The 23,715-nt window shown below is 42.5% G+C and overlaps 1 protein-coding gene across 4 annotated transcripts in view; it reads left to right on the top strand.

The window, feature by feature from the left end:
* LOC121288037 (dual specificity mitogen-activated protein kinase kinase 3-like) overlaps positions 1 to 23,225 on the top strand; it is a 110,672-nt gene extending 87,447 nt beyond the window's left edge. For all 4 annotated transcript variants that reach the window (XM_041206282.1, XM_041206283.1, XM_041206284.1 and 1 more), the window contains 8 exons: positions 10,516 to 10,635; positions 14,107 to 14,223; positions 17,298 to 17,349; positions 18,488 to 18,615; positions 19,790 to 19,867; positions 21,225 to 21,364; positions 22,509 to 22,554; positions 22,655 to 23,225. In XM_041206282.1, the coding sequence (XP_041062216.1) occupies positions 10,516 to 10,635; positions 14,107 to 14,223; positions 17,298 to 17,349; positions 18,488 to 18,615; positions 19,790 to 19,867; positions 21,225 to 21,364; positions 22,509 to 22,554; positions 22,655 to 22,741 (768 nt within the window). In that variant the 3' untranslated portion in view covers positions 22,742 to 23,225. The remainder of the gene's footprint in view (positions 1 to 10,515; positions 10,636 to 14,106; positions 14,224 to 17,297; positions 17,350 to 18,487; positions 18,616 to 19,789; positions 19,868 to 21,224; positions 21,365 to 22,508; positions 22,555 to 22,654) is intronic.
* Positions 23,226 to 23,715: the final 490 nt, after the last annotated feature.

Genomic DNA, 23,715 nt, shown 5'->3' with positions numbered 1-23,715 from the left:
CTTTTAGAGCCAAGTTTTTGTTTTTTCATTTTAATTTAGTTTATTTAATTTACTTTCCATTTCAAGACTTCTGTAGTCACCATTTGTTCCCATTTCAAGTTCTCTTTTTAATCTCTTTATACTTTCTTTTGTTTTGTCCTGTTTGCTGTATGTTTTGAACTCTTGCCTGATATACCAGAAACACTGAATGTGTTTTAACTTGTCCTGCTACAGTTTGCAAAGTTCTGGTCTTATGGTTATCTCTGCCAATTGATTTAATAATTCTGGATGCCATCTAGTGGTGTGGAAATAGAGTTCCTTGCAAGGAGCGAGGAATCTGATAACCAATAAAGGAATAACTAATGAGATGCTAAGGACAGAGGATGGGATCCATAGGTTGCAACAACTGATTACTGCTCTTCTGCATTATGTTAGCAATAATCAATGAATGCATTTCAGTTACATTGAGCAGATCTTATTAATAGTGCCCTTTTTGTCTGTAGAAAGCCACACTGCTGTGAAAGGCAAGATTCTTTCATGTGGCTAACGTGTAATACATTAGTTACCAAACACATTATAGTTCCTATATTGTTACCAATTATATTTAATTGCACCACACAAAATTAAGTTTCCCAGGGGGAGATGAGGAGAAATTTATTTGCACAGCAAGTTATGACCTGGAGTGCACTGTCCAAAAGGGTGATGGAAGTGCATAAAATAGTGACTTTCAAAAGAGAAATGGATAAGTATTTGAAAAGGAAAATAATTGCAGGGTTATGGGGAAAGAGCAGGCAAGTGAAATTAATTAGGTAGTTCTTTTGAAGAGCTGGTACAGCCACGATGGGCCGAATAGCCTTTGACACTGCAAGATACAATGATATTGTTTCTGCACCACATTGGTGTTTCTTTTTTTCTGCAAATATCATTGAGTTCAGCATCGCAGATTTGTTACTCCACACATTTTGTAGCACAACAAATAAAACACAGCACAGAAACTGTTGCATTTTGTATTGTGAATCTGAATCTTTACTTTTGAAGTAATACAGAGCACAAATCATGAAAGGAGAATTCCTGTTTTATTGGTCTTTTTAAAATAAAAAAAATATGACTAGGCAAAGGGAGGTATGCATTTTTGAGCACATTTTTCCGACAGAGTCACAAGAGATTGATGGAAATCTCCCAACATCACCTCCTTTCCCTACCCTGGGTCATTAAAGCCAGTTGCAGCAACCCAACCACTGCTGGCTTGTCTGACATCACTACAATTAGCACAGGTCATGAATTGCAAACAAATAAAAATAATTATGTTGTGGGAGCGTGCAACTTTACTCTTTATGTCAGCTAAGGTGACTGAAGGTAGGGGTGGGGGGGTTAGTGCACTAATTCAATGCAATTGTTGCATTTCTAATTCTCAGAAACTAGCTGACATTGTTGCACTAAATGTAGAAGGCATAAATAATTAATTCTGTCCCTCTGTTCTCCATTTTATTGCGCAGACACTTAGCTACATTCCATGTAATTGCTGGAAAAGTGTAGGTTGGCAAAAACAGCTGGATTTGCTCCATCTCACTGCTGTGTTCCCTGTCTCCTGTTGTATGGTACAGGACAAGCTTTTCAGCTCCCAGAGTATGATTAATTATTTTTAATAATTGCTGTAATGTTCAGTTATAAGAATAGTGGGTTGTCTTGGTCCTCATTGGTTTCTTGCCAGGATTGGACTGCCACCTTCCCCCGCACTGCCCTCCACAACCTCCCCCCCAACCACCCACTAAATACTTGTCTTTTTAAGGGTACGGCAGAGTCTTACTGAAAAAATAAATTTTGAATCAAATACTTGAGGAAGTATCCCCTTTAATGGCCTAACTAGGCGAGGTAAAAAATGCCATTACAAATATTTACAGTTTAATATCTCATTTGAGTCATTGTGTTTGACCTGTTTCAGATGTTTTTTGTGTTTTGTTTATACTTGAATTAGGAGTTTACTGTAGAAAGGTAGCCTTCACCCTAAGGTGTAATAGGTGCTTACCTCCTGTGCATCTGAATCTTTGCTAATAGCCTTTGACAGGGAAGGGGGGGTTAACCCTGATTTATGGTTTCTCTCATCAGCATTTCGGGATAACCCCAGCATTTTGGTCTCCATACTTACAATTGCGTCCACTCCCCACCAGTGAATTTTGGATATGGAAAGCTGACTGACTTGGTCTTTTTGCGAGTTGGCAGTAAGCTGAAACTTTTTGCTGCCTCTTTGTTTCTAAAGTCTATTACAAGAAGCTTCTTTTTACAGGCATTAAAGGAACACTGTGTGCAGTTGTGGCCTGGGCAGCTCTGGCCCTTCTGTGTTGGAGGTCCTTGGGAGTCAGGCACTGAACAATCTTCACAGTTTACTGTGTTTTCTTTGCACTATGGGAAATACTCAAAACTAACAAATGTTGTTGGAAGACAGCTCAATTTGGGGACACATGGCCAAATGTGAGTTGTTCTTTATTGAGCATCAGTGCCTTGGCACTAAATCTGATCACCGTGTTAAGGCCTCGCAGCCTACTTGAATCTGTAATTGGCCATTTGCAGGTTACAAACATGGGATGATACCTTGCCCATCATGCGTAGATGTTTTGGGTCCCTTAGTGACATCAAATAATTTAGCCATTCATTGATACACAAAGGTTTATACTTGGAATGTTTTTCTGAGGTGCAGCTTGTACCTTGCAGAGTCCAGCTGCAAGGCTTTGTTGTTGTGGAAGGGCAAGGTTAAGTAAGTAGACCCTCGCTGTGATTTGCCTAACTTCATTTTCAGCTAGAGGGATACAATGGAGAAAAAGATTTGCATTTATAGAATATCTTTCATGACCTCAAACACTTTACATCCAATTAAGTATTTTTTGAAATGTAGTCACTATTTTAACAAAAGAAGTACAGCAGCCAGTTTCAACAGAATAAGGTTCCATGAACAGCAATGTGATCCTGACCATATAATTGTTCTAGTGGTGTTGGTTGAGGGATAAATATTGATCAGGACACCAGGGAGAATGCCTCTACTCTTCTTTAAAATTGTACCGTGGGATATTTTGGCCTGGATTTTCGTCCAGTCATGGTAAAAACGGTGGATGAGCCCGGAAATTGCAAGTCCCGCCCCCAAACATGGCTCTTCCTATTTTCACGGGGGCTGGAATGGAGTTGGGTCAGGATTCATGCGTGCATATTTTACGCAGGCAGCTGGCCATTTAAATCACCAGCTGCCTCCACCGTAGTGGGATTTGGTAGGCCAAGAGTGTGAAACTCGACGTGTGCAGATTACGCCAGGTAAGAGCAGGTCTGAACTTGGTGGATTTGTTTGGATAGCCTTTCTCGTTTGCCCCTTTGGAGAGGTAAGATACCTCTTTGAATCTGATCTCGAGACAACTTTGGGAGAGGTCAGGTGCCCTATGACATAGGAATCTAGTTGAAATTGTTAAAAGTAGGCATATGTGTGTGTAAAAAGTGCATAAACCTATTACTGTCAAGCTCATTGGAACTGTCAACAGACCTGTTAAAATCAAATACTAAAACTGTCAGAAGCACCTGCTGTGAAAGGGACCTGTTGGGAATGTCAGAGGGAGCTGTCATGTTGTCGAAGCATTTAAAAGACCTGCCCTTTAAATTTTTGAAAATAAAATTGTATGGGTACAGGGGTATGAGAGGTTGTGGGGGTGGGTACAGAGGCATAGGTTGAAAATGAGGGTGGGGCTGGTACAGGGTATGAGGCGGCATGGATTTGGCATGGGGAGTATGTGGGGGTGAGGCAGGCTGAGGATTGGAGGGATGTTTTTTGTCTCATTGTTTTTTTTCAACCTTTCACACAGTGCTGTGCACAGAGGCAGGCCTTTAGCCCAACTTGCCTCCGCATCTGGGCAGCCTCTGCACTCGTTCCGGGGGTGGTGGGGCTGACTTCCAATCCAGCCTGCACCCCAGGAATAAAAATCCCAGTTTCCGGGCCTTTTTTTCTTTTTCTGGGCTAGATTCACGGGGCCGGGAAATGTCACAACTCTCTTTCTGTCCACATTCTAAAGTTTTACCAAAACAACTTTTTTTTCCTACTCTTTTTGCTCCAATTTGTTATTATAGAATATGCACAATATAAAGGTCAAAGCATATGGCATGGGAATCTATTTCTATCTCTCTAACTGTAATAACCATGTTCGCTATAACTCAGCTGTAGTACTCCAGCCTCCGAGTCAGAATGTTATTTATGGGTTCAAGTCCCAATCCAGAGGCTTGAGCACAAAACGAGGCTGACATTCTCATGCAGCACTAAAGTTAAAACATTAAACCAAGGTCTCATCTGTCCCCTCAGATGGACGTAAAAGATCCCATAGTACTATTTTGAAGAAGGACAGGGGAGTTATCCTCAGTAATATAAAAACAAAATATTATGGATGCTGGAGATCTGAAATAAAAACAAAGTGCTGTAAAAATTCAGCAGTTCTGGCAGCATCTGTGGAGCGAGTATCAGTCCAATATGACTCCTCTTCAGAACCAAGGGAAAATTTTTCCCCCCGTCGGCGGGATTGTGCGGGGGTGGGCACGAACCCAATCGTCACCCCTGATCGGAGACGTGCCACCATTTTACATGGGCCGGCTAATTAAAGCCCACCCATCGTGATGCGCACCTGGAAGCGCTGTGCGCTCCCTGTTCGGGCGGGCGGGGGGGGTGGGATCCACTGAGTAGTTCCCTGTGCTCTTTCACGCACAGCTTCGCTCATTCGCACATGCACACGAAAGAGTGCAGAGATCTCCTTGGGGCACGGAGGTGCCTCAGGAAGATCCGTTTGACATGTGTACGTTTAAATAAAGGAAGGAAAAAGCTTTTGAAATGTGACATGAGCTGGGACATGTCAAAGAATTAATGTAAAAATTTTTATTACCTTTTTAAAACACTTCATGAAACCCCATCCCACCCATGGATGAGTTTTCATGAAAAATGTGAAGGTCGCCTGGGTTCTTCACCTGCCCGCCAGCCTTAAGATGTAACTCTTTCGAGTACAAACCCGTTTCCATCTGTTTCAGATGAAGTTACATTGTTTCATAGTTTGCCATTGTGAGATTTGAACTCTTGATAATCTTTTAAATGAAAACCAAATCAACAAAATTGGGATAAATCAGGCACAGCCCCTAATTCAGGTCAGCTGTAAAACCAAGGACAAAAATTTAAAGGAACCTTACAAACTTTAAATCAAAATGTGATTAAAGGGGTCAACAAAACACCCCAGGCCCCGCGGTGCCCACCGAGCACGGAAGGCCTTGAGAGTGCCAGCAGACACCGCGTGCTCCCTCTCCAGGGACATCCGGCAGCGAACGTAGCCGCGGAAGAGGGACAAACAATCGGGCGGGACCCCCCCGTCGATCGCCCGCTGCCTGGACCTGTTAATGGCCAACTTGGCCAGGCCCAGGAGCAGGTTCACGAGGAGGTCCTCCTCCTTCCCGACCCCCTTCCGCACTGGGTGCCCATAGATCAGGAGCGTGGGGCTGAAGTGCAAACAAAACATCAATAAAAGGTTTTTCAAATAACTAAAAAGGGAGTGCAGCCTACAACACCCAATGTATACATGGTCCACGGACTCCACAAGACCGCAAAAAGGGCACGTGTCCTGAGAGTCCGTGAACCTATGCATCCTCTTATTATAGGGGACTGCTGCATGCAACACCCTCCAACCCAGGTCCCCGATAGACAGGGGGAGGACACCTCCGTAGAGGGCCTCCCATCGGGGGCCTCCGCCGTCGGATGGCAACAAGGCACGCCAGGGTGTGTCCGGTCGACGGACAAGGGCGAGAAAATGGAAGGTGTGCAGCAGCAGTCCATACAAAAAGCCCCTCTTTGCCGTGCCAAAAGGCACGGAAGGCATGTCCCCAAGGCGGCTCATATTGCGGGGCACCAGCACCCGAGGGAGGGTTCGGGGCTTGGGGCCAATGTGGAATTCTGTCCGAACAGGGGAACGTTCAGACGGAAGACCACCGCGCACCTGGGCCACCTCAAGACCCAAAATAACGTCGGGTCCGAGCACAACCGTCCTTATGTCTTGGATGGCATCGGCTGCAACCTGGACACTCACAGACGCGCGTCGCGCCAACTCCTGCGGGAGCATCCAGCCCAGTCCTCCGCCACCCAGCACGTCCCCGATCCTGGTCACCCCTGCGGCCACAGCCCTCCTCTCCGCCAACCACTGAAAAGGACGGGGGGCGGATTCCTGAGCAGCAGCTCTCTGACGATAGCTGCTACTCCTGACGGGGGAGAGCTGCGTCACAAGGCGACCATTTTCCAGACTTTGATCAGGTCCTGGGAAAAGACGGGCAACGCCTGCAAGGAGCCACCGAGGCCCAGCTGTTCTATAAACAGGAGCTGCACGTCATAATTCAGGCCGTGCACCTGACGGAAGAAATACGTCGTCAGGGCACACCATCTAGGAGGAGGCTCGACGTAGAGGTATCGCTGCAGGGTCTGAAGGCGGAAAGTCGCCACCTGTGTGCGTAGGCACACTAGCGCCTGACCACCCTCCCTAAGCTGAAGACTCAGAACCTCGGCAGTGACCCAGTGCAATCTTTTGTCCCAGAAGAAGTCGACTAACAATCTCTGGATTCTTGTGACAAAGTCCAGGGGAGGGGTCAAAGTGACCAGCCGATACCACAACATGGCGGCGATCAGCTGGTTTATGACCAGAACTCGACCTCGGTAAGATAGCACTCGGAGCAGTCCTGTCCAGCGCCGCAGGCGAGCGGTGACTTTCGTCTCCAGTTCCTGCCAGTTGGCCGGCCAGGATTCCTCAGCGGGGCAGAGATGGACCCCCAGGTAGAGGAGGCTGGTCCTGCTCCAGGTGAAAGGCCTGAGCTCCTCGGGTAGGGGATCCATCTGCCACTGACCGACCAGGAGTCCAGAACACTTACCCCAGTTGATCCTGGCAGAAGAAGCGGCAGAGTAGACCTCCTGGCACTCGCGCATCCTCCGCAGGTCAGCCGGGTCACTAAACATAAGGACCACGTCATCGGCGTAAGCCGAAAGGACCATCCCGATGCCCGGCCCGCGCAGAACCAATCCTGACAACCTCCTCCGCAGGAGGCGCAGGAAAGGCTGCACGCAAATAGAATACAACTGGCCAGACAGGGGGCAGCCCTGACGTACCCCTCTCCCAAAGCGAAGGGGCGCCGTCAGGGACCCGTTAACCTTCACTAGACACTCCGTGGCGGTGTACAGAAGTCGGATCCGGGCGACAAAATGCGTCCCGAACCCGAACGCTCGCAGAGTTCCGAGTAAGTATCCGTGATCCACCCTGTCGAACGCCTTCTCCTGATCGAGAGACAGGAAGGCGCTCGACAGACCAGCCCTCTGGGAATGGTGGATGATGTCCCGGACCAGATGGATGTTATCATAAATGGTTCGGTCCGGGACGGTGTAGGACTGGTCAGGGTGGATCATGTGGTCCAGCATGGTGCCGAGCCGAGAAGACATGGCTCGGGCGAAGATTTTGTAGTCCGTGCTGAGGAGGGAGACCGGGCGCCAGTTTCTAAGAAGGCGGAGATCCCCCTTCTTCGGCATCAGGGCAATCACGGCCCTGCGCCACGAAAGGGGCATCTCCCCGGTAGCAATGCTCTCCCCCAGGACCCCCGCGAAGTCGCTCCCCAAGACGTCCCAGAACGCCCTGAAGAACTCCACGGTCAGCCCGTCTAGTCCCGGGGTTTTGCCCCTAGAAAGACCGTCGAGTGCGCCGGTCGGCTCCCCCAGACTTATAGGGGAAAAAAAAAATTATTTTGACATAGCTCATTTTTGTCTGTTATCTTTTACATTGTTTCATAGTTTGTCATTGTGAGATTTGAACTCTTGATTGTTTCATAGTTTGCCATTGTGAGATTTGAACTCTTGATACTCTTTTTGAGTAAACCTGTTTCCATCTGTTTCAGATGAAGTTACATTGTTTCATAGTTTACCATTGTGAGATTTGAACTCTTGATCTGGGGGTTACAAACCCAGTACCATAACCACTTGGCTATTTAGGCCAAGCTGTTAAATATAGGGAGGGTAACTCTTTCGAGTACAAACCCGTTTCCATCTGTTTCAGATGAAGTTACATTGTTTTGCCATTGTGAGATTTGAACTCTTGATAATCTTTTAAATGAAAACCAAATCAACAAAATTGGGATAAATCAGGCGCAGCCCCTAATTCAGGTCAGCTGTAAAACCAAGGACAAAAATTTAAAGGAACCTTACAAACTTTAAATCAAAATGTGATTAAAGGGGTCAACAAAACACCCCAGGCCCCGCGGTGCCCACCGAGCATGGAAGGCCTCGAGAGTGCCAGCAGACACCGTGTGCTCCCTCTCCAGGGACAAGCAGCAGCGAACGTAGCCGCGGAAGAGGGACAAACAATCGGGCGGGACTCCCCCGTTGATCGCTCGCTGCCTGGACCTGTTAATGGCCAACTTGGCCAGGCCCAGGAGCAGGTTCACGAGGAGGTCCTCCTCCTTCCCGACCCCCTTCCGCACCGGGTGCCCATAGATCAGGAGCGTGGGGCTGAAGTGCAAACAAAATAATTGTAACTCTTTTGAGTACTAACCCGTTTCAGATGATGTTACATTGTTTCATAGTTTTGCCATTGTGAGATTTGAACTCTTGATAATCTTTTAAATGAAAACCAAATCAACAAAATTGGGATAAATCAGGCACAGCCCCTAATTCAGGTCAGCTGTAAAACCAAGAACAAAGTTTTAAAGGAAACTTACAAACTTTAAATCAAAATGTGATTAAAGGGGTCAACAAAACACCCCAGTCCCCGCGGTGCCCACCGAGCACGGAAGGCCTTGAGAGTGCCAGCAGACACCGCGTGCTCCTTCTCCAGGGACATCCGGCAGCGAACGTAGCCGCGGAAGAGGGACAAACAATCGGGCGGGACTCCCCCGTCGATCGCCCGCTGCCTGGACCTGTTAATGGCCAACTTGGCCAGGCCCAGGAGCAGGTTCACGAGGAGGTCCTCCTCCTTCCCGACCCCCTTCCGCACCGGGTGCCCATAGATCAGGAGCGTGGGGCTGAAGTGCAAACAAAATAATTGTAACTCTTTTGAGTACTAACCCGTTTCAGATGATGTTACATTGTTTCATAGTTTTGCCATTGTGAGATTTGAACTCTTGATCTTGGGGTTACAAATCCAGTACCATAACCACTTGGCTATTTAGGCCAAGCCAACTGTTAATTGTAACTCTTTCAAGTACAAACCCGTTTCCATCTGTTTCAGATGAAGTTACGTTGTTTCATAGTTTGCCATTGTGAGATTTGAACTCTTGAGCTTGGGGTTACAAACCCAGTACCATAACCACTTGGCTATTTAGGCCAAGCCCGCCAGCCTTAAGGAACACATTTCCATCTGCTTCAGATGAAGTTACATTGTTTCATAGTTTGCCATTGTGAGATTTGAACTCTTGATCTTGGGGTTATAAACCCAGTACCATAACCACTTGGCTATTTAGGCCAAGCCCCAAGAAGATGTAACTCTTTCGAGTACAAACCCATTTCCATCTGTTTCAGATGATGTTACATTGTTTCATAGTTTGCCATTGTGAGATTTGAACTCTTGATACTCTTTTGAGTAAACCTGTTTCCATCTGTTTCAGATGAAGTTACATTGTTTCATAGTTTGCCATTGTGAGATATGAACTCTTGATACTCTTTCGAGTACAAACCTGTTTCCATCTGTTTCAGATGAAGTTACATGTTTCACAGTTTGCCATTGTGAGATTTGAACTCTTGATCTCAGGGTTACAAACCCAGTACCATAACCACTAGGCTATTTAGGCCAAGCAGCCGCCAGCCTTAAGGTTGGGCAGCTCATTTAATTGAGTTAATAACTACTTAAATGGCCTTAATAGGCTGTTAACAGTTCAGCGAGTGCACAGCCAACTCAGCTGCACACCTGCTGAACTGACGATCTAAATGATGTACGCCCAATGTCACCACACGTCATTTTACATGTCAGCGAGCGGGCACTGTCCTCGCTCGCTGACCAGAGAATTCTGCCCAAGTTCCGAAGAAAAGTCATATTGGACTCAAAACTTTAACCCTGAGTTTTTCCAGCACTTTTTGGCATTATCCTCAGTGTTTTAACCAATATTCATCCTTTAACTTGTTTTGGTGATGTTGGTTATCTGATCACTTTCACATTGCTGTTCTTGGGAATTTGCTATGCGCAAAATTATATTATAATAGTAACTACACTTCAGAGATACTTAGTTGACTATAGAGTGCTTTGGGATATTTGGAGGTGCTATATTAATGCAAGTTTTTTTGTGTAATGTCCACAAACTCTTATTTGGGGTCACTGGAGAGCAATCAGGAGCAGGATTTGTAGCAAATTTTGTCCCATCTCTAGCTCAGCGGTGTTGTGGCCACTTGTGTTCTTACTGTTACCTTGGTTAAAGTTAAGTCATTTACCAACTGACACATTTGTCCACTGAAGCCATCAGGGAGAACTTTGGAATAAAACAATTTTAATGTGCATGTTTTGTCATTTTGTTTTTCAGAGAATCCGGGCAACTGTGAACAGCCAGGAGCAGAAGAGATTGCTAATGGACCTCGATATCTCGATGAGAACTGTTGACTGCTTCTACACAGTTACGTTCTATGGAGCTCTGTTTCGAGAGGTAGTGAGAAATGTTTAATGGAAATTTTGGGGGAGGAGAACTTTTTAGCTTCAAAATGGAGGTTGAGAATCTTCTTACAGGCCAATCAAAGTGCCATTACTCTCCCATCATCTTTTGAGAGAAGGAAAATAGCTCCAAATGAGTTTACTTTGACTTTTGTGATTAATGTCTACTCTAATATATGGAAATGGAGGGCAATCTTTGAATCAAAATAATGTTTTACTGCACACTTTATAGTGAATGCATCAGGAATTCTGATATTTCATAGCTGATACCATCTCAATACTCGCATACCACACATTGTTCAGTCCTTTGTTGAGTCATTACCTGTCTATTTTATCATTATTGTTGCAAAACCAACTTTAGCACAATACTATTCAAATACTAATGTGTTTGCCGATCGGTGCATCTTTTCCCTGAGGGGATTTTGATTTTCAAAAGTTGAATCCAGCCTGACTCTAGTTTAATTGAAGCTGAGTTTTGACCTGCACTATTTAGCCATTTTATTTCCAGTTTTAAGAAATGTCGTTCTAATTTTAATCTATCTTTTGTTTCCAACTTTTCCCTGTATATTAATATTGGTAAATTGAGTCAAAAATCTAAAATTACTTTTCTGTATTTTATTTAACTTTTTAAAGAATATTTTTCTTAATTTTTCATCAGCCCTCTTAATCTCTCATTCTTTGTCTTGGCGTCCCTTTTTCCATACGTCTCAGTGAAGTGCCTTAGGTATTTTCTTCTACCTTAAAGGTGCCATATAAATCCAAATATGGTTGTAGACACAGCACCTTGATTGGAATTCACTGCAACGCATTAGACCTATGGAGGTAATAGTACAACAACTTGAATTTATATAGTGCCTTTAAAAAGTCCCACAGTGCCTCACTGGAACATTGTAAAATAAAATTTGACACTAAGCCATATAAAGGGACCTTGTGGCAGGCCAGGACAAAGAGGGAGGTTTTGAGGAGTATCTTAAAGAGAGATAGATAGAGAGGTGGAGAGGTTTAGGGAGGGAATTCCAGTGCTTGGGGCTAGACAGCCAAAGACACAGTAACCAGTGGTGGAGGAATTAAAATTGGGGATGTTTAAGAGACCAGAATTGGAGGAATGCAAATAATTTTTGACGGATGTAGGGCTGGAGGACATTAAAGAGATAGGGGCGGACAAGGCCATGGGGGGATTCAGAAACAGGGGATGAGATTTTTAACATTGAATCATTTAATTGCATCAATTTAAAATAGTGTTTGTTAATCCCACAAACTGATAATCAGAAAGAGGAGGATTTTTTTTCCCTTTTGTCTTCAGAAGGATGTCTTTGGTTTAATACAGTTCTAAGTGCACTCCTGTGCTTGCATTAGGATTGGTTTCAAGATTACTTTCTTGATAATGAGTTAACAACTGGCCTAATGAGGATAAAGTGCTGTTTGATATTATTGACTGGCTATTCTCACATCAATATGGTGTAGTCAGGTGATGAACGAATGTGGCCAGGCTGCACAAAGCTGTATATCACATGGCTAATTGTTTAGCTGATACTAGACCTACATGAATTAACACAGAGAGTTACCACCTTAACCCTCCTGCAGCAACCTGTATTCATTTTAATGAAATGTTCTACATGAGCTTTCATTAGCAGTACACAAGAGAATGATTTTTTTTGCAACCTTCTCTTAATCGCTGTAAGATCGTCTTCAGGCGTCACATAACAAGACTTTAGAGAAGTATTAATGTAGCTTTTCTCTCTAGTGCCATATTAATATCACGGAACATAGAATCACACAACAACGGAGGCCTTTTGGACCATCATGCCTCTACCATCTCCTCTAATGCTATCTAATTAGTCCTATTGTCCCTGCTCTTTTTCCAAGGAAGTATTCAATGAACAGCATGGCACTAGGAAGTTCTGAGGAATAAAGGGACCTTGGCGTGTGTGTCCATGGATCTCTGAAGGCAGAGGGGCATGTTAGTGGGGTGATGAAAAATTCATTTGGGATACTTGCCTTTATCGATCGAGGCATAGATTACAAAAGTAGGGAGGTCATGTTAGAGTTGCATAGATCCTTGGTGAGGCCACGGCTGGAGTACTGTGTGCAGTTCTGGTCGCCACATTATAGGAAGGATGTGATTGGGGTGCAGAGGAGATTCACCAGGATGTTGCCTGGGATGAAACATTTAAGTTATGAAGAGAGGTTGGATAGACTTGGGTTGTTTTGTTGGAGCAGAGAAGACTGAGGGGCGACCTGATTGAGGTGTACAAGATTATGAAGGGCATGGACAGGGTGGATAGGGAACAGCTGTTCCCTTTAGTTGAAGGGCCAGTCGCGAGGGGACATAAGTTCAAGGTGAGGGGCAGGAGGTTTAGGGGGGATGTGAGGAAAAACTGTTTTACCCAGAGGGTGGTGATGGTCTGGAATGCACTGCCTGAGAGGGTGGTGGAGGCGGGTTGCCTCACATTCTTTAAAAAGTACCTGGATGAGCACTTGGCACGTCATAACATTCAAGGCCATGGGCCAAGTGCTGGTAAATAGGATTAGGTAGGTAGGTTAGGTGTTTTTCACGTGTCTCTGCAGACTCGACGGGCCGAAGGGCCACTTCTGCACTGTGATTCTGTGATTCTGTGTGATAATTTCTATTTCAAGTATTTATCCACATCCCCTTGAACATTACTATTGAATCTACTCATCTCCTCTCTGCTTCTTTTGCCAGTTCCCTTAAACTGTGTTTTCTGGTCACTGATCCTCCTACCAGTGGAAACAATTTCTCCTCATTTACTGTATTAGAATCCCTCAAATATCTTCAAGAAAGAAAGACTTGCATTTGTATGGAGGCTATTATAGCCTCAGGATATCTCAAAGTGCTTTACAGACAAAAAAGTACTTTTAAAGCGTAGTGAACTTGGAAAACATGGCAGCCAATTTGCACACAGCAAGGTCCCACAAACAGTAGCATGATAATGGCCAGATAATCTGTTTTAAAGTGATGTTGAGTGAGGGATAAATATTGGTCTGGATATCAGGGATAACTCCCATGCTGTTCTTTGAAATGGTGCTGTGGGATCTTTATCAACCATCTGAGGGGGCAAATGGCTCATCTGAAAATCTCCAACAGTGCAGTGCTCCCTAGTGTTAGCATATATTTTGTGTTTAATCCTAAATGATATATACGCTAAATGTAAGTTAAAGATATTTGTATCTTGTACACTTGAATTAGATTATCAAATTCCTCCAAATTATTAAAGGAAGTAGAAGCTCAGCTTCTTAAGAAATAATTTTCCTCAGCGGCTCTACCACAAGATCAAGCTGGACTCTGAGGCAAAGGATTGCTGTGCAGTCGGAGAATGATAAACCTTTTGAAACTCAGTGGCTGTTTATTCAATGTAGCAGAAAAAGTACAATAGAAATGTAAAAACCTTAAGATGTTTGGTCTTAGTGTTTATAATTTTTTGGGTGGTCTTGTTCTTTATTTCAGGGTGATGTGTGGATATGTATGGAACTACTGGACACCTCACTGGATAAATTTTACAAAAATGTGATTGAGAAAGAGAAAACATTCCCAGAGGACATTTTGGGGAAAATAGCTGTGTCTGTAAGTTTGGTGTCCTGATGGATTCTGAATTCACTGTCCAATTAACCTTTGCATCTCGAGGTCCACGTTGATGGCTCTTTGGTAGGCTTAGATAATACTGTTTACCAAAATGTTCGATGCATTTTACTCCAGTGACTAAACACATCTATTCTATTTTAAAACAGTTAAATAAATACACTTGTGGATCCTTCACATGTAAATCAATAAGTGCCTTTCATGTTTGCATTGCATGGCTCCCTGTAACACCTGGGCTTCACAATGAGTAAAGATCAATGTATGCTGCTTTCCCTTGTATCTCCTAAAGCTATTTTTTAGCAATGAATTGTGTGTTGATCAAGGTGTTAGGGAATGGAATACACAGGTTTTTTAAAAAAAGCAAGCCAAGCATTTACGAGCAATGGAGACTCGTTGGCATGTTTAACAGCCTCCAGCCCAACCTGTTGAGAATTTTGCATGTATAATACCCGTTTTCCTAATGCAAAGAAATTACAGATGAGGAAGGGACTTTTCAATTTAATTTTGAACCTATGGATTCTGTTAACTTGAAGCTGGGAAGAAAGCTGCAGGAGGACAAGCTTTGCGGACTGTTTACGTGTGAGGGTTTTCTGTAGATCCTGCTGAATTTAATGGTAGGATCTGTTTTAAATCATCTCAGCAGGTTTCCCAGGTTAGCTGTTTATCAAGCTGGAAAGCAGCTGGGGAGTGGACAAGTCCAGCATCACAGGGAGGGTGGGGAATTGAACATTGCAGTGGGATGATCATCCTTCTCTGTATGTATGGCTCAGTTTCATGTTGATATTGACTCACTGGAGAAGTCTTAAAATTACTGGCCAGCATTCACTAGACTGGTTCCCGAGAGAGGGGATTGTCCATTGAGGAGAGATTGAGCAGACTCAGCCTATGGTCCCTGAAGTTTAGAAGAATGGGAGGTGGTCTCATTGAAACACTCAAAATTCTCAAACGCCTTGACAAGATAGATGATGAGAAAATGTTTCCCTGGCTGGAGAGTCTAGAACATGGGGTCACACTATCAGAATCAGGGCGGGCATTTAGGACAGAGTTGAAGAGAAATTTCTTCACTCAAAGGGCTGTGAATCTTTGGAAAGCTGTGGATGGTCAGTTGTTGAGTGCATTCAAGACAGCGGTTGATAGATTTTTGGGTATTAAGAACATTAAGGAATATGGGGAGAGTGGGGATGCTGGAATTGAGGTAGAACATCAACCATGGTCCTGTTGAATGGTACAGCAGGCTCGGTACAGCTTCTATTTCTTATGTTCTCATGTGTTTTCAGTCTTTAGCATCACTTTCTAACCAGCTAAGCTAACCAACCATGTAATTATATCACATGCAGTAGTTTTGATTCTGCTCATTACTTGACCGTCAAAAAATACTGTTTACTTGGATCCCTTCTAGTAAATCCTGTCAAAAAGGAAAACATTTCAAATTAATTTGTGAGCTGTAGTTAGGTAATACGTAGACCAAGCATGGTTCAAAACCAAGTGCTCCCAGGTTACTTCACAATGTAGCTTGGATGTGTAAGACTCTGCTGGGAGTTGCTCCCAAGTTTAGGGGTCAAATGCTAACATGGCAGCCAGGTTGTACATTTGGTTGTTGTGTTTTTGAGTGTTTGAAAACCTTGGGAGATGGTTTCCTCACTCACTATTTATTTGTGGCAAAACTGTGAATATATATATAGAAGAATGAATCTGCCGACACATAGGGAATTGCAGCAGCATGTACCTGAGCTCAGCTTATATAAAGCTTCCCAGTGCATTACAACAGTGTTTTGTGTTTGTGCCACATACCATTTTCGAAATGCAGAATAATGATGTACATGAAACTGCATTTAAAATAGGCCTGCCAGTGCCTGGGTTTGTCTGAATTTTCAGGACATAAGTAGAATATTGGCCATTTACCTCCTTAAAAATTCATAAAATATGCATCATTTCACACATATCAAACATTTTAAAGCAGGTTAATAGGTTATTAAACCCATTAGCTTCTACATCATGAAAACACTAAGCAAGTCTCTTCGTTTCAGGGCAAATTTTGACTTCGTGTGCTGGTATAAAATGGGCCTTGGGAAACAACAGCCTGTTTAACATCTCTCCCAGTGACTTTAATGGAATAAAAAATAGGTTGCTGATTTACTATCACCTGTTTTGCACTATCACACAATCAAAATTACCTGTTGTTCTGTTTACCTACCTTCCTTTATTCCTTCTATTTAGTGCTGTAAAATCCCACTACTAGTCTCACCTTTGTTTTAGGTGTTTAAGTGTATGCTGGGTGCACATAACAATTAGTATGAGTCAAAAGCAAAATATAGCGGATGCTGGAAATCTAGAACAAAAACAAAAATACCTGGAAAAACTCAGCAGGTCTGACAGCATCTGCGGAGAGGGATACAGTTGACGTTTCGAGTCCGTATGACCCTTCATCAGAACTAAGACAAATAGAAAATGTGAGTCAATCCTGTTTGGCCTGCTGGTACTGGTAATGAGATGTATATTTTAACCCCCCCCCCCCCTACTGATACCATGAAAATAAGGTGCAGTTTTCCTTCTCCCACACAAAAAGAAAAGTCACTCAGCCAATTCTTAATTACCTCATCAATTGCTGACAAAGACAAGAAAATGTATGCCTTATATTCGTCAATGCAATGACGTACATTTTCTCAGTTGTGACAAAAGAGTGCTGCCACATCACTTGCTTGTGGTGAAAATGCAGTATGCTTGTAATTATCCCTTTGATAACAAAAGCCATGCCTCTTAATAATAAGGATGTGTTTAAGGGATTGTAAAGTCTGGTTCATTTAAAATATCCAGCACATGCTGGAGATATACAACAGATCCATCAGCACCTCAAAAGACAAACAATGGATCAACATTTGAAAGAGATCCTTTGCCAGACCACTTGTTGGTTTATAATGTTTTATTCAACAATTGTTCTGTACTTTTACACCAGAAGGAACGTGTCCCGTTTTGGAAAGCTTCATGGTATTGACAACAATGTTGCAGTATGTATGGAAAGTCAGTAAAGGTTTGTTTTTGTGCTTTTTTTTCCTTTACAGATTGTAAAAGCATTAGAACACCTGCATAGCAAGCTGTCAGTGATTCACAGAGGTGAGTGCTGCCATTTCAGACAGGCACAAATGAGTGAAGTATGTCCTGCTCAAGTTAATTGAGAGCAAAAACGTTCACTGCAGTAGGTGGCAGCAAGGTGCTTCTGCAGAATCATTGGATTGTGTCATTAATTTGGAGGGTTTTTTCAGTAAAAGTTTTTGAATAAAACCTGCACTGTTTATCACAGTAATTTTTCTTTCTTTCCTCTGGTGCCTTTTGGCCACAAACTATATCCTCTCAGTGCTGCCCTGCAGCTGGCAGTTAGAGTTGTGTTAAGGAGGTCTGCATTGACGATCTGAGCTATTCATGTGGGGTAGGATCTGGCCTAAGCTTGGTATCTCCCTCTTACAGCTCTTGTGTTACCATGGCAAAGAAGCAACAACATACTACTCAATTAAAAATGATACATTCTACCCATTTCCTAGAGACAGTTGAGGAAAGAGGATAGTTAATGAACACTTATAGACATTAAGGCCAAATAAAGCTGAAATATCCCACAATATCCTCATCATTTAGCTTTAATTTTAGAATTGAAAACAGCTTCAGTTTCAAAGCCACTGTTTAATTTTGTAGCAAGCAATCAAAGTAAGATGCAAAAGCTCTGTGTTTTGTAGCACTGGCCTTTGCCTTTAGTTTCTGGCTTTGTAATAGGTCGAACCAGTAGTAAAGAATGGGAATTGATGCTCTAAATAGACAGATTGTAGCTAATTATCAAATGAAATGCAAGAAATGTGCATAATTGGCAAAATTACCTGTAATATTTCCTTTTGAATAAACAATATTCTCTCGTGAAATGTGTGTTGATGCATCTTGCTGTAGTTTTCTCACTTTCTAGATGAAATATTGTGCTCTGGTACAGTGTCATCAAACACTCCTGTAAGTGGGCCTCATCTCATCTCTCTGGTCTGGAGTGTACTTTTACCTGCCTTGTATGTAGGTAAACAATAGCCAGGAGACAACATGTTTTTGTGATTTTTAAATAGCTCTGTGATTTGTCCCACGCTTTATGAAATTTTAATCTTAATATTTATTCAATATTAATTTATCCCCCTCTCTTGTCCCCGCTTCTTAGGGGGGCATATTGATACTGAAATAATTATCCACATAACTGATATTTAACATTAGTTATCCTTTACAGATGTGAAACCTTCAAATGTTCTTATCAACAAAGAAGGTCATGTGAAAATGTGCGACTTCGGCATTAGTGGATATCTAGTAGACTCAGTTGCCAAAACAATGGACGCAGGTTGCAAACCGTACATGGCTGTGAGTGTATACTCGGAATTATGTATCTTGTCCTCTAGTGTTTATATCAGCCTAGAGCACTGTATGTTTCTCAGTGAATATTTGTACTCATTGATGGGCTAGGTGTCAGTATAAATGGAACACTTTCTCAGTTGGCCATCAAGTGCTCTCAATTCAAGTGTAGTTAAGTATTGCCCCTTCTGCACTGTCTGAACAGTGTTCTCCTAGCCTTGATAGAAGGACGCACCAGCTGCCTACCATATCAATGTAAATTTTCAATGTCCCACACAGGTCACCTTTAAAGAAACAAGAAAAAAAGACATGATGAGGTACAACTTGCACCTTACAGGGTGAAAGGATCAATAGAGACACCACTGTGTGGTTTGTCTACTTTAATTTTTAGCTGAAGGGATACAATGGGGGAAAAAAAGCACACTGCCTTTCAAGACCTCATAAAACTCCAAAACACTTTACAGCCAATAAAGTGCTTTACTTAATTGTCATTGCTGTATTCCCTACATTACAACAATCAGTTGACACTAGGCACACACCAATGCGATAATGACCAGATAATCTGTTTTCCTGTTGTTGATTGAGGGATAAATATTGGCTAGGACACCAGCGAGAACTCCCCGGTTCTTCTTTGAAATAGTGCAGTAGGATCTTTTACATCCACCTGAAGGAGTAGTGAGGACCTCAGTTTAACATCTTATCTGAAAAATGACAACCCAGCCCCTTAGTTCTGCACCGGCTTGTCGGCCTAGATCCTGATTTCAAGCCGCTGCAATGGGACTTGAACTGCATTCTTCTGACGTAGAGGCGCGTCCAACCTGAGCCATGTTGAAATGTCTTGTGCTTTTCACAGCGATTGCTTCTTGAATTGTTGTGATTGCTGTGTAGGGGGAGGCTACCAAGTTAGAGCTTAATAATAAGTGGCTTGTGACTGTGGACCTGTGCACAATATGAACTGCATTTGGCAGCATGTATGGTCTATGAAACCAAGAGTGAGGGGAAAGTTATAAGTCTTAATATCTTCAGAGATCGAAGTTGGTCCTACTGAACTTTGCATCTTAGTCAGTGTTGAGCTCTAATGGTTCTGTAACACTATTTGTGCATTCCCTTTTTCAATGGTGGCAGTATTTGCACCATACGTTCCTGTCAGTTGATCATTTTGCATGTTTGTTTTATTTTACAGCCCGAGAGGATTAACCCAGATCTGAACCAGAAAGGATACAATGTGAAGTCTGATGTCTGGAGTTTAGGAATCACAATGGTTAGTAATGAAATCAGTTTATTTAATCTTAATGGAAAGATTTTCAGGGGTTACATTCCATAGAAAATTTTAGGAAGTTGTATTTTCAGTTGTGAAGACATTGTTTCCCCTTCGAGAATTTCCTCCTCTCTGCCTCATCCCATAGCCCCTTCAACTCTAAAATCAAAGAAACTTGAATACAGTCAGAGGTGAGAACAGTTCATTTGGCTCCAAGCTTATCTTTCTAATGCACTTACTTCAAGCCCATTTTGAAATGCTTTATGTTTATAACTTGTAGATTATCACAAATATCCTTCACATTTCATATTAAGTTCTTGCTAACATCTATTTTAAAATTTATTTTATTTTAATTGTTCATCCACTTAAAACCACCATGTGGATCAATTCACTATCCAGTCCAGCACTAAGTCATACAAATCAGAAGGCCCATGCTTTGATATCCAGCCTGTATGCAATCTTAGCCTGGGAAAAAATCAGGGCACTTGTTCTCAGCATTCCTAGCCTGTAGAATGGGAAAGTCAAGATTCTTGCCCCATCCCACCTTGTCATCACTCTTATAATAACATCAAAATACTGCGGATTCTGGAAGTCTGAAATAAAACAGAGTGCTGGAAATACTCAGGTCTGGCGGCATCTGTAGGGAGAGAAACAGAGTTAACATTTCCAATTGAATACGACTCTTCTTCAGAACCCCAAGAAAAGTCATGTTTCACTCGAAACATTAACTCTGTTTCTCTTCCCCACAGATGCTACCAGACCTGCTGAGTATTTCCAGCACTCTCTGTTTTTATATGTAATCATTCCTGTTGGATGTGCATGGACGCGGATGATGGTTGTGTAAACGACTGGCTAATTGAGCAGACTGCTAATGCTCTCCAACTAGATACGGACACGAAGGAAAGCCACTTAGGTTAGGAACAGGAGAGCTATAGTGCTGGTGGAACTGCACCCCAACAACAGTTTACACATGTTTCCCAGAAGGAGTCAAAGGGTAGAATAATAGGCCAAAAAAATTTAAAGCCTCTCTGAGGTTCTTTGGGCAGACAGAGCCTTGGTTTAATGCCTCATCTGGGAAACGGCACCTTTAACAGTGCAGCCCTCCCTCATGCAGCGGTAGAGTCTCAGACCTGTTTGAGTGGTATTGTAGCTGCTGATAACAAGAAAGGACTGTATTAATAAATTCAAAAGTCAGTTTTCTATCAGGTATGAGTACAATTAGACTGGTGTTGCTGTAGCTAATACATGTACCAGTGACATAATTGCTAGTAGCACAAAGCCCTAAGTAACAGCATGTTTTTTTTTTTGCAGTTATATATGTATATATTTTAAAATAGAGTTTTTTAAAATATTGTTGCAGATTGAACTAGCTATCCTACGGTTTCCCTACGAATCCTGGGGGACACCATTCCAACAGCTAAAGCAAGTTGTGGAAGAGCCTTCCCCACAATTACCCGCAGACCACTTCTCCAAGGAATTTGTGGATTTCACAGCGCAATGGTAATTATGAAGTGTGGAAACATGTTTAAGTGTTACTTCTTGCCTTGGGACTTTTAAACTGGCCATATTATAATGATATAGAAATCAAATTCTTGTTGCTTGGCTTCTCATTTAGGCCAGGATGGAGGATGGATGGAATGGGGGCAAATTCAAATTATAAATGGAGAGAGACAACTTCAGAGCAATGTTTCACACATGTTAAATGTCACCTTATCCTCATTTTAAAAACTAAAAACATTGTAAGGCTCTCATGTATTCTCAGATATGTGCAATCAATTATACATCATGCTTGTCAAATTTGCTTGTGCTCTAGAGAATGTATGGTCTAATATATCACAATTAATTTTATTTTTTAAAAACCAACTTGGTGAGTGTTGGCAATAAGTAGGCATATTCTTTCTCCTTGTGAAAATGTTATCACCATCAATAACTCCTCAATAATGAATTGAATGTTGTTCATTTTTATTCGAGACATTTTTTAGCATGTGTTTCTAATTACTCTTATAAGTCATCTCTTGATTGCTCTATATTCTTGAGAGTCTTGACACTTGCTTTGATATCTACATATGTTTGCTTGTTATACCCAAGGTAATTAAGGGAAAACCCTTTTGTTTGCTTCAGCTACTGGTTCTAACCCTTGCTGCTAACAGATCCTCCTCACGTTTTTTGAGAAACAGCAGAATAACCTATCGCAGTACTTACATTTAGACTTTAATGCTGACTAAACTAAACGACTTATGTTTATCTAGCACCTTTTAATGTAGTACCGAGTCACAGGAAGTTTCACAGCGTTATTTGACAAAATTTGGCACCCCTGCACATGAGATATTTACGCTGGTGACCGAAAGATTTGTCAAAGAGGTAGGTTTTAAGGAGATGGGAGAGGTAGTGAGGAGGAGAGATTCAGGGTGGGAATTCCAGAGTTTAGGGACCAGGTAGCTGAAAACTGGGTGGGGCAAAGAACATCCGATACGTACAAGAGGTCAGAATTGGAGGAGCTCTGATCAGAGGTGTGTACGGCACAAGGACGTTACAGAGACAAGGGAATTGTCAGTACGTAGCAGTGCTGTGATACCCCCTGACTTATTCTAGCATTATTAATGTTGAGATATCCAATTCTGATTTTATTCCTATACCTTTTTAGTTTAAAGAAGAACCCCAAAGATCGAATGAACTACATTGACCTTATGGTGAGTAGTCCTTCACTTCTTCTAATGTTGCATTTTGAATGTGAGTTGCATTTACCAGTTTTGCAGCCTATGTGAAAATTTTCCATTTTTTTCCCAACAGGAGCACCCCTTCTTCAAAATACACGATGCCAATGAAACAGATGTGGCCTCCTTTGTAAAAGAGGTTTTAGGAAATGACCCTATCTGACGTCTGAGGAATTATAAATAAAACATTGATTCCTTTTTTGTTCTCACTTATCATCCAATGGGATTTCTATTTAAAAGTGAATCTAGTTACTTAAGAAGAGGCAGTTGAGTTTATGGCCGTTTGTGCTCCATTCAAAAGATTCTCATAGGCGCTTGTTTGCACCTTTGTGAGTAAACCCAAACTGGCATCAGCTGTATATTCCAAAACCAGGACTTGCAACTTAAAAAGCAAACCTAAGCCTAGCTGTCCCGCCATTGCGGGAAGTGGGGAAGAGAAGAGCCCAGCTATTGCCTCTCCCATTGTAAACCTGGCCTGGAGGTGACCATGCTTTTTGCTTCTCTCAATTCAATCCAAGCCCAAGCAGCCATAAACTCTTGGTAATTCCACTCCTGGTCAGATTAGTGTTGACTGTTTGTATATATTTAAGTGAAAGCGTCCTGGTTGTAAAGAACAGATAAAGAAAAAAGTTCTTATTTTTGACAGACACAAATGCTCTTGATTATATTTATCTCTTTTTTGTTGCATGGTTTAACATTTTGAGTGTCACTGATGGGGTTTAAACGTGTAGCACTTCATAAATTTGCAAGGATCTCGAAGTAGACCAGTTACTGTGAAAACTAGCAGAATTAATACAGCTGACTGTGAAAAGGTGCATGATTTGATGACAATCCTAGGTAGTAAATGAGGAAAGATCTTGGTGATTGATCCCTCGCCTCATAAAATTTTTAACAGGAGAGGTCAAGTTGCACCAGTACTATTGTGGACTTGAGAGGGAAGGTGCTAAGTGGAGGTCAGTTGCTTCCACATGCCATGGAAAATAGGAGGACAAGTTTCTCCTTAGACACAGCAACACACTCCCTAGTTACTCGCATTAATACAGACTTGGCATCCTGCTTTCTAAATACTGAGTGCTATAGATGGGTAAAGGAAGTGGGGGGTGGAGGTAGTGGTAATGCCAGCATAAGGCAGGAGCG

This window comes from Carcharodon carcharias, chromosome 15 (assembly GCF_017639515.1).
Source record: "Carcharodon carcharias isolate sCarCar2 chromosome 15, sCarCar2.pri, whole genome shotgun sequence".
In the NCBI taxonomy this organism is placed as follows: Eukaryota; Metazoa; Chordata; class Chondrichthyes; order Lamniformes; family Lamnidae; genus Carcharodon; species Carcharodon carcharias.
The sequence above is the reverse complement of the archived record's forward strand: the minus strand, read 5'-3'. Positions and strand labels throughout refer to the sequence as shown.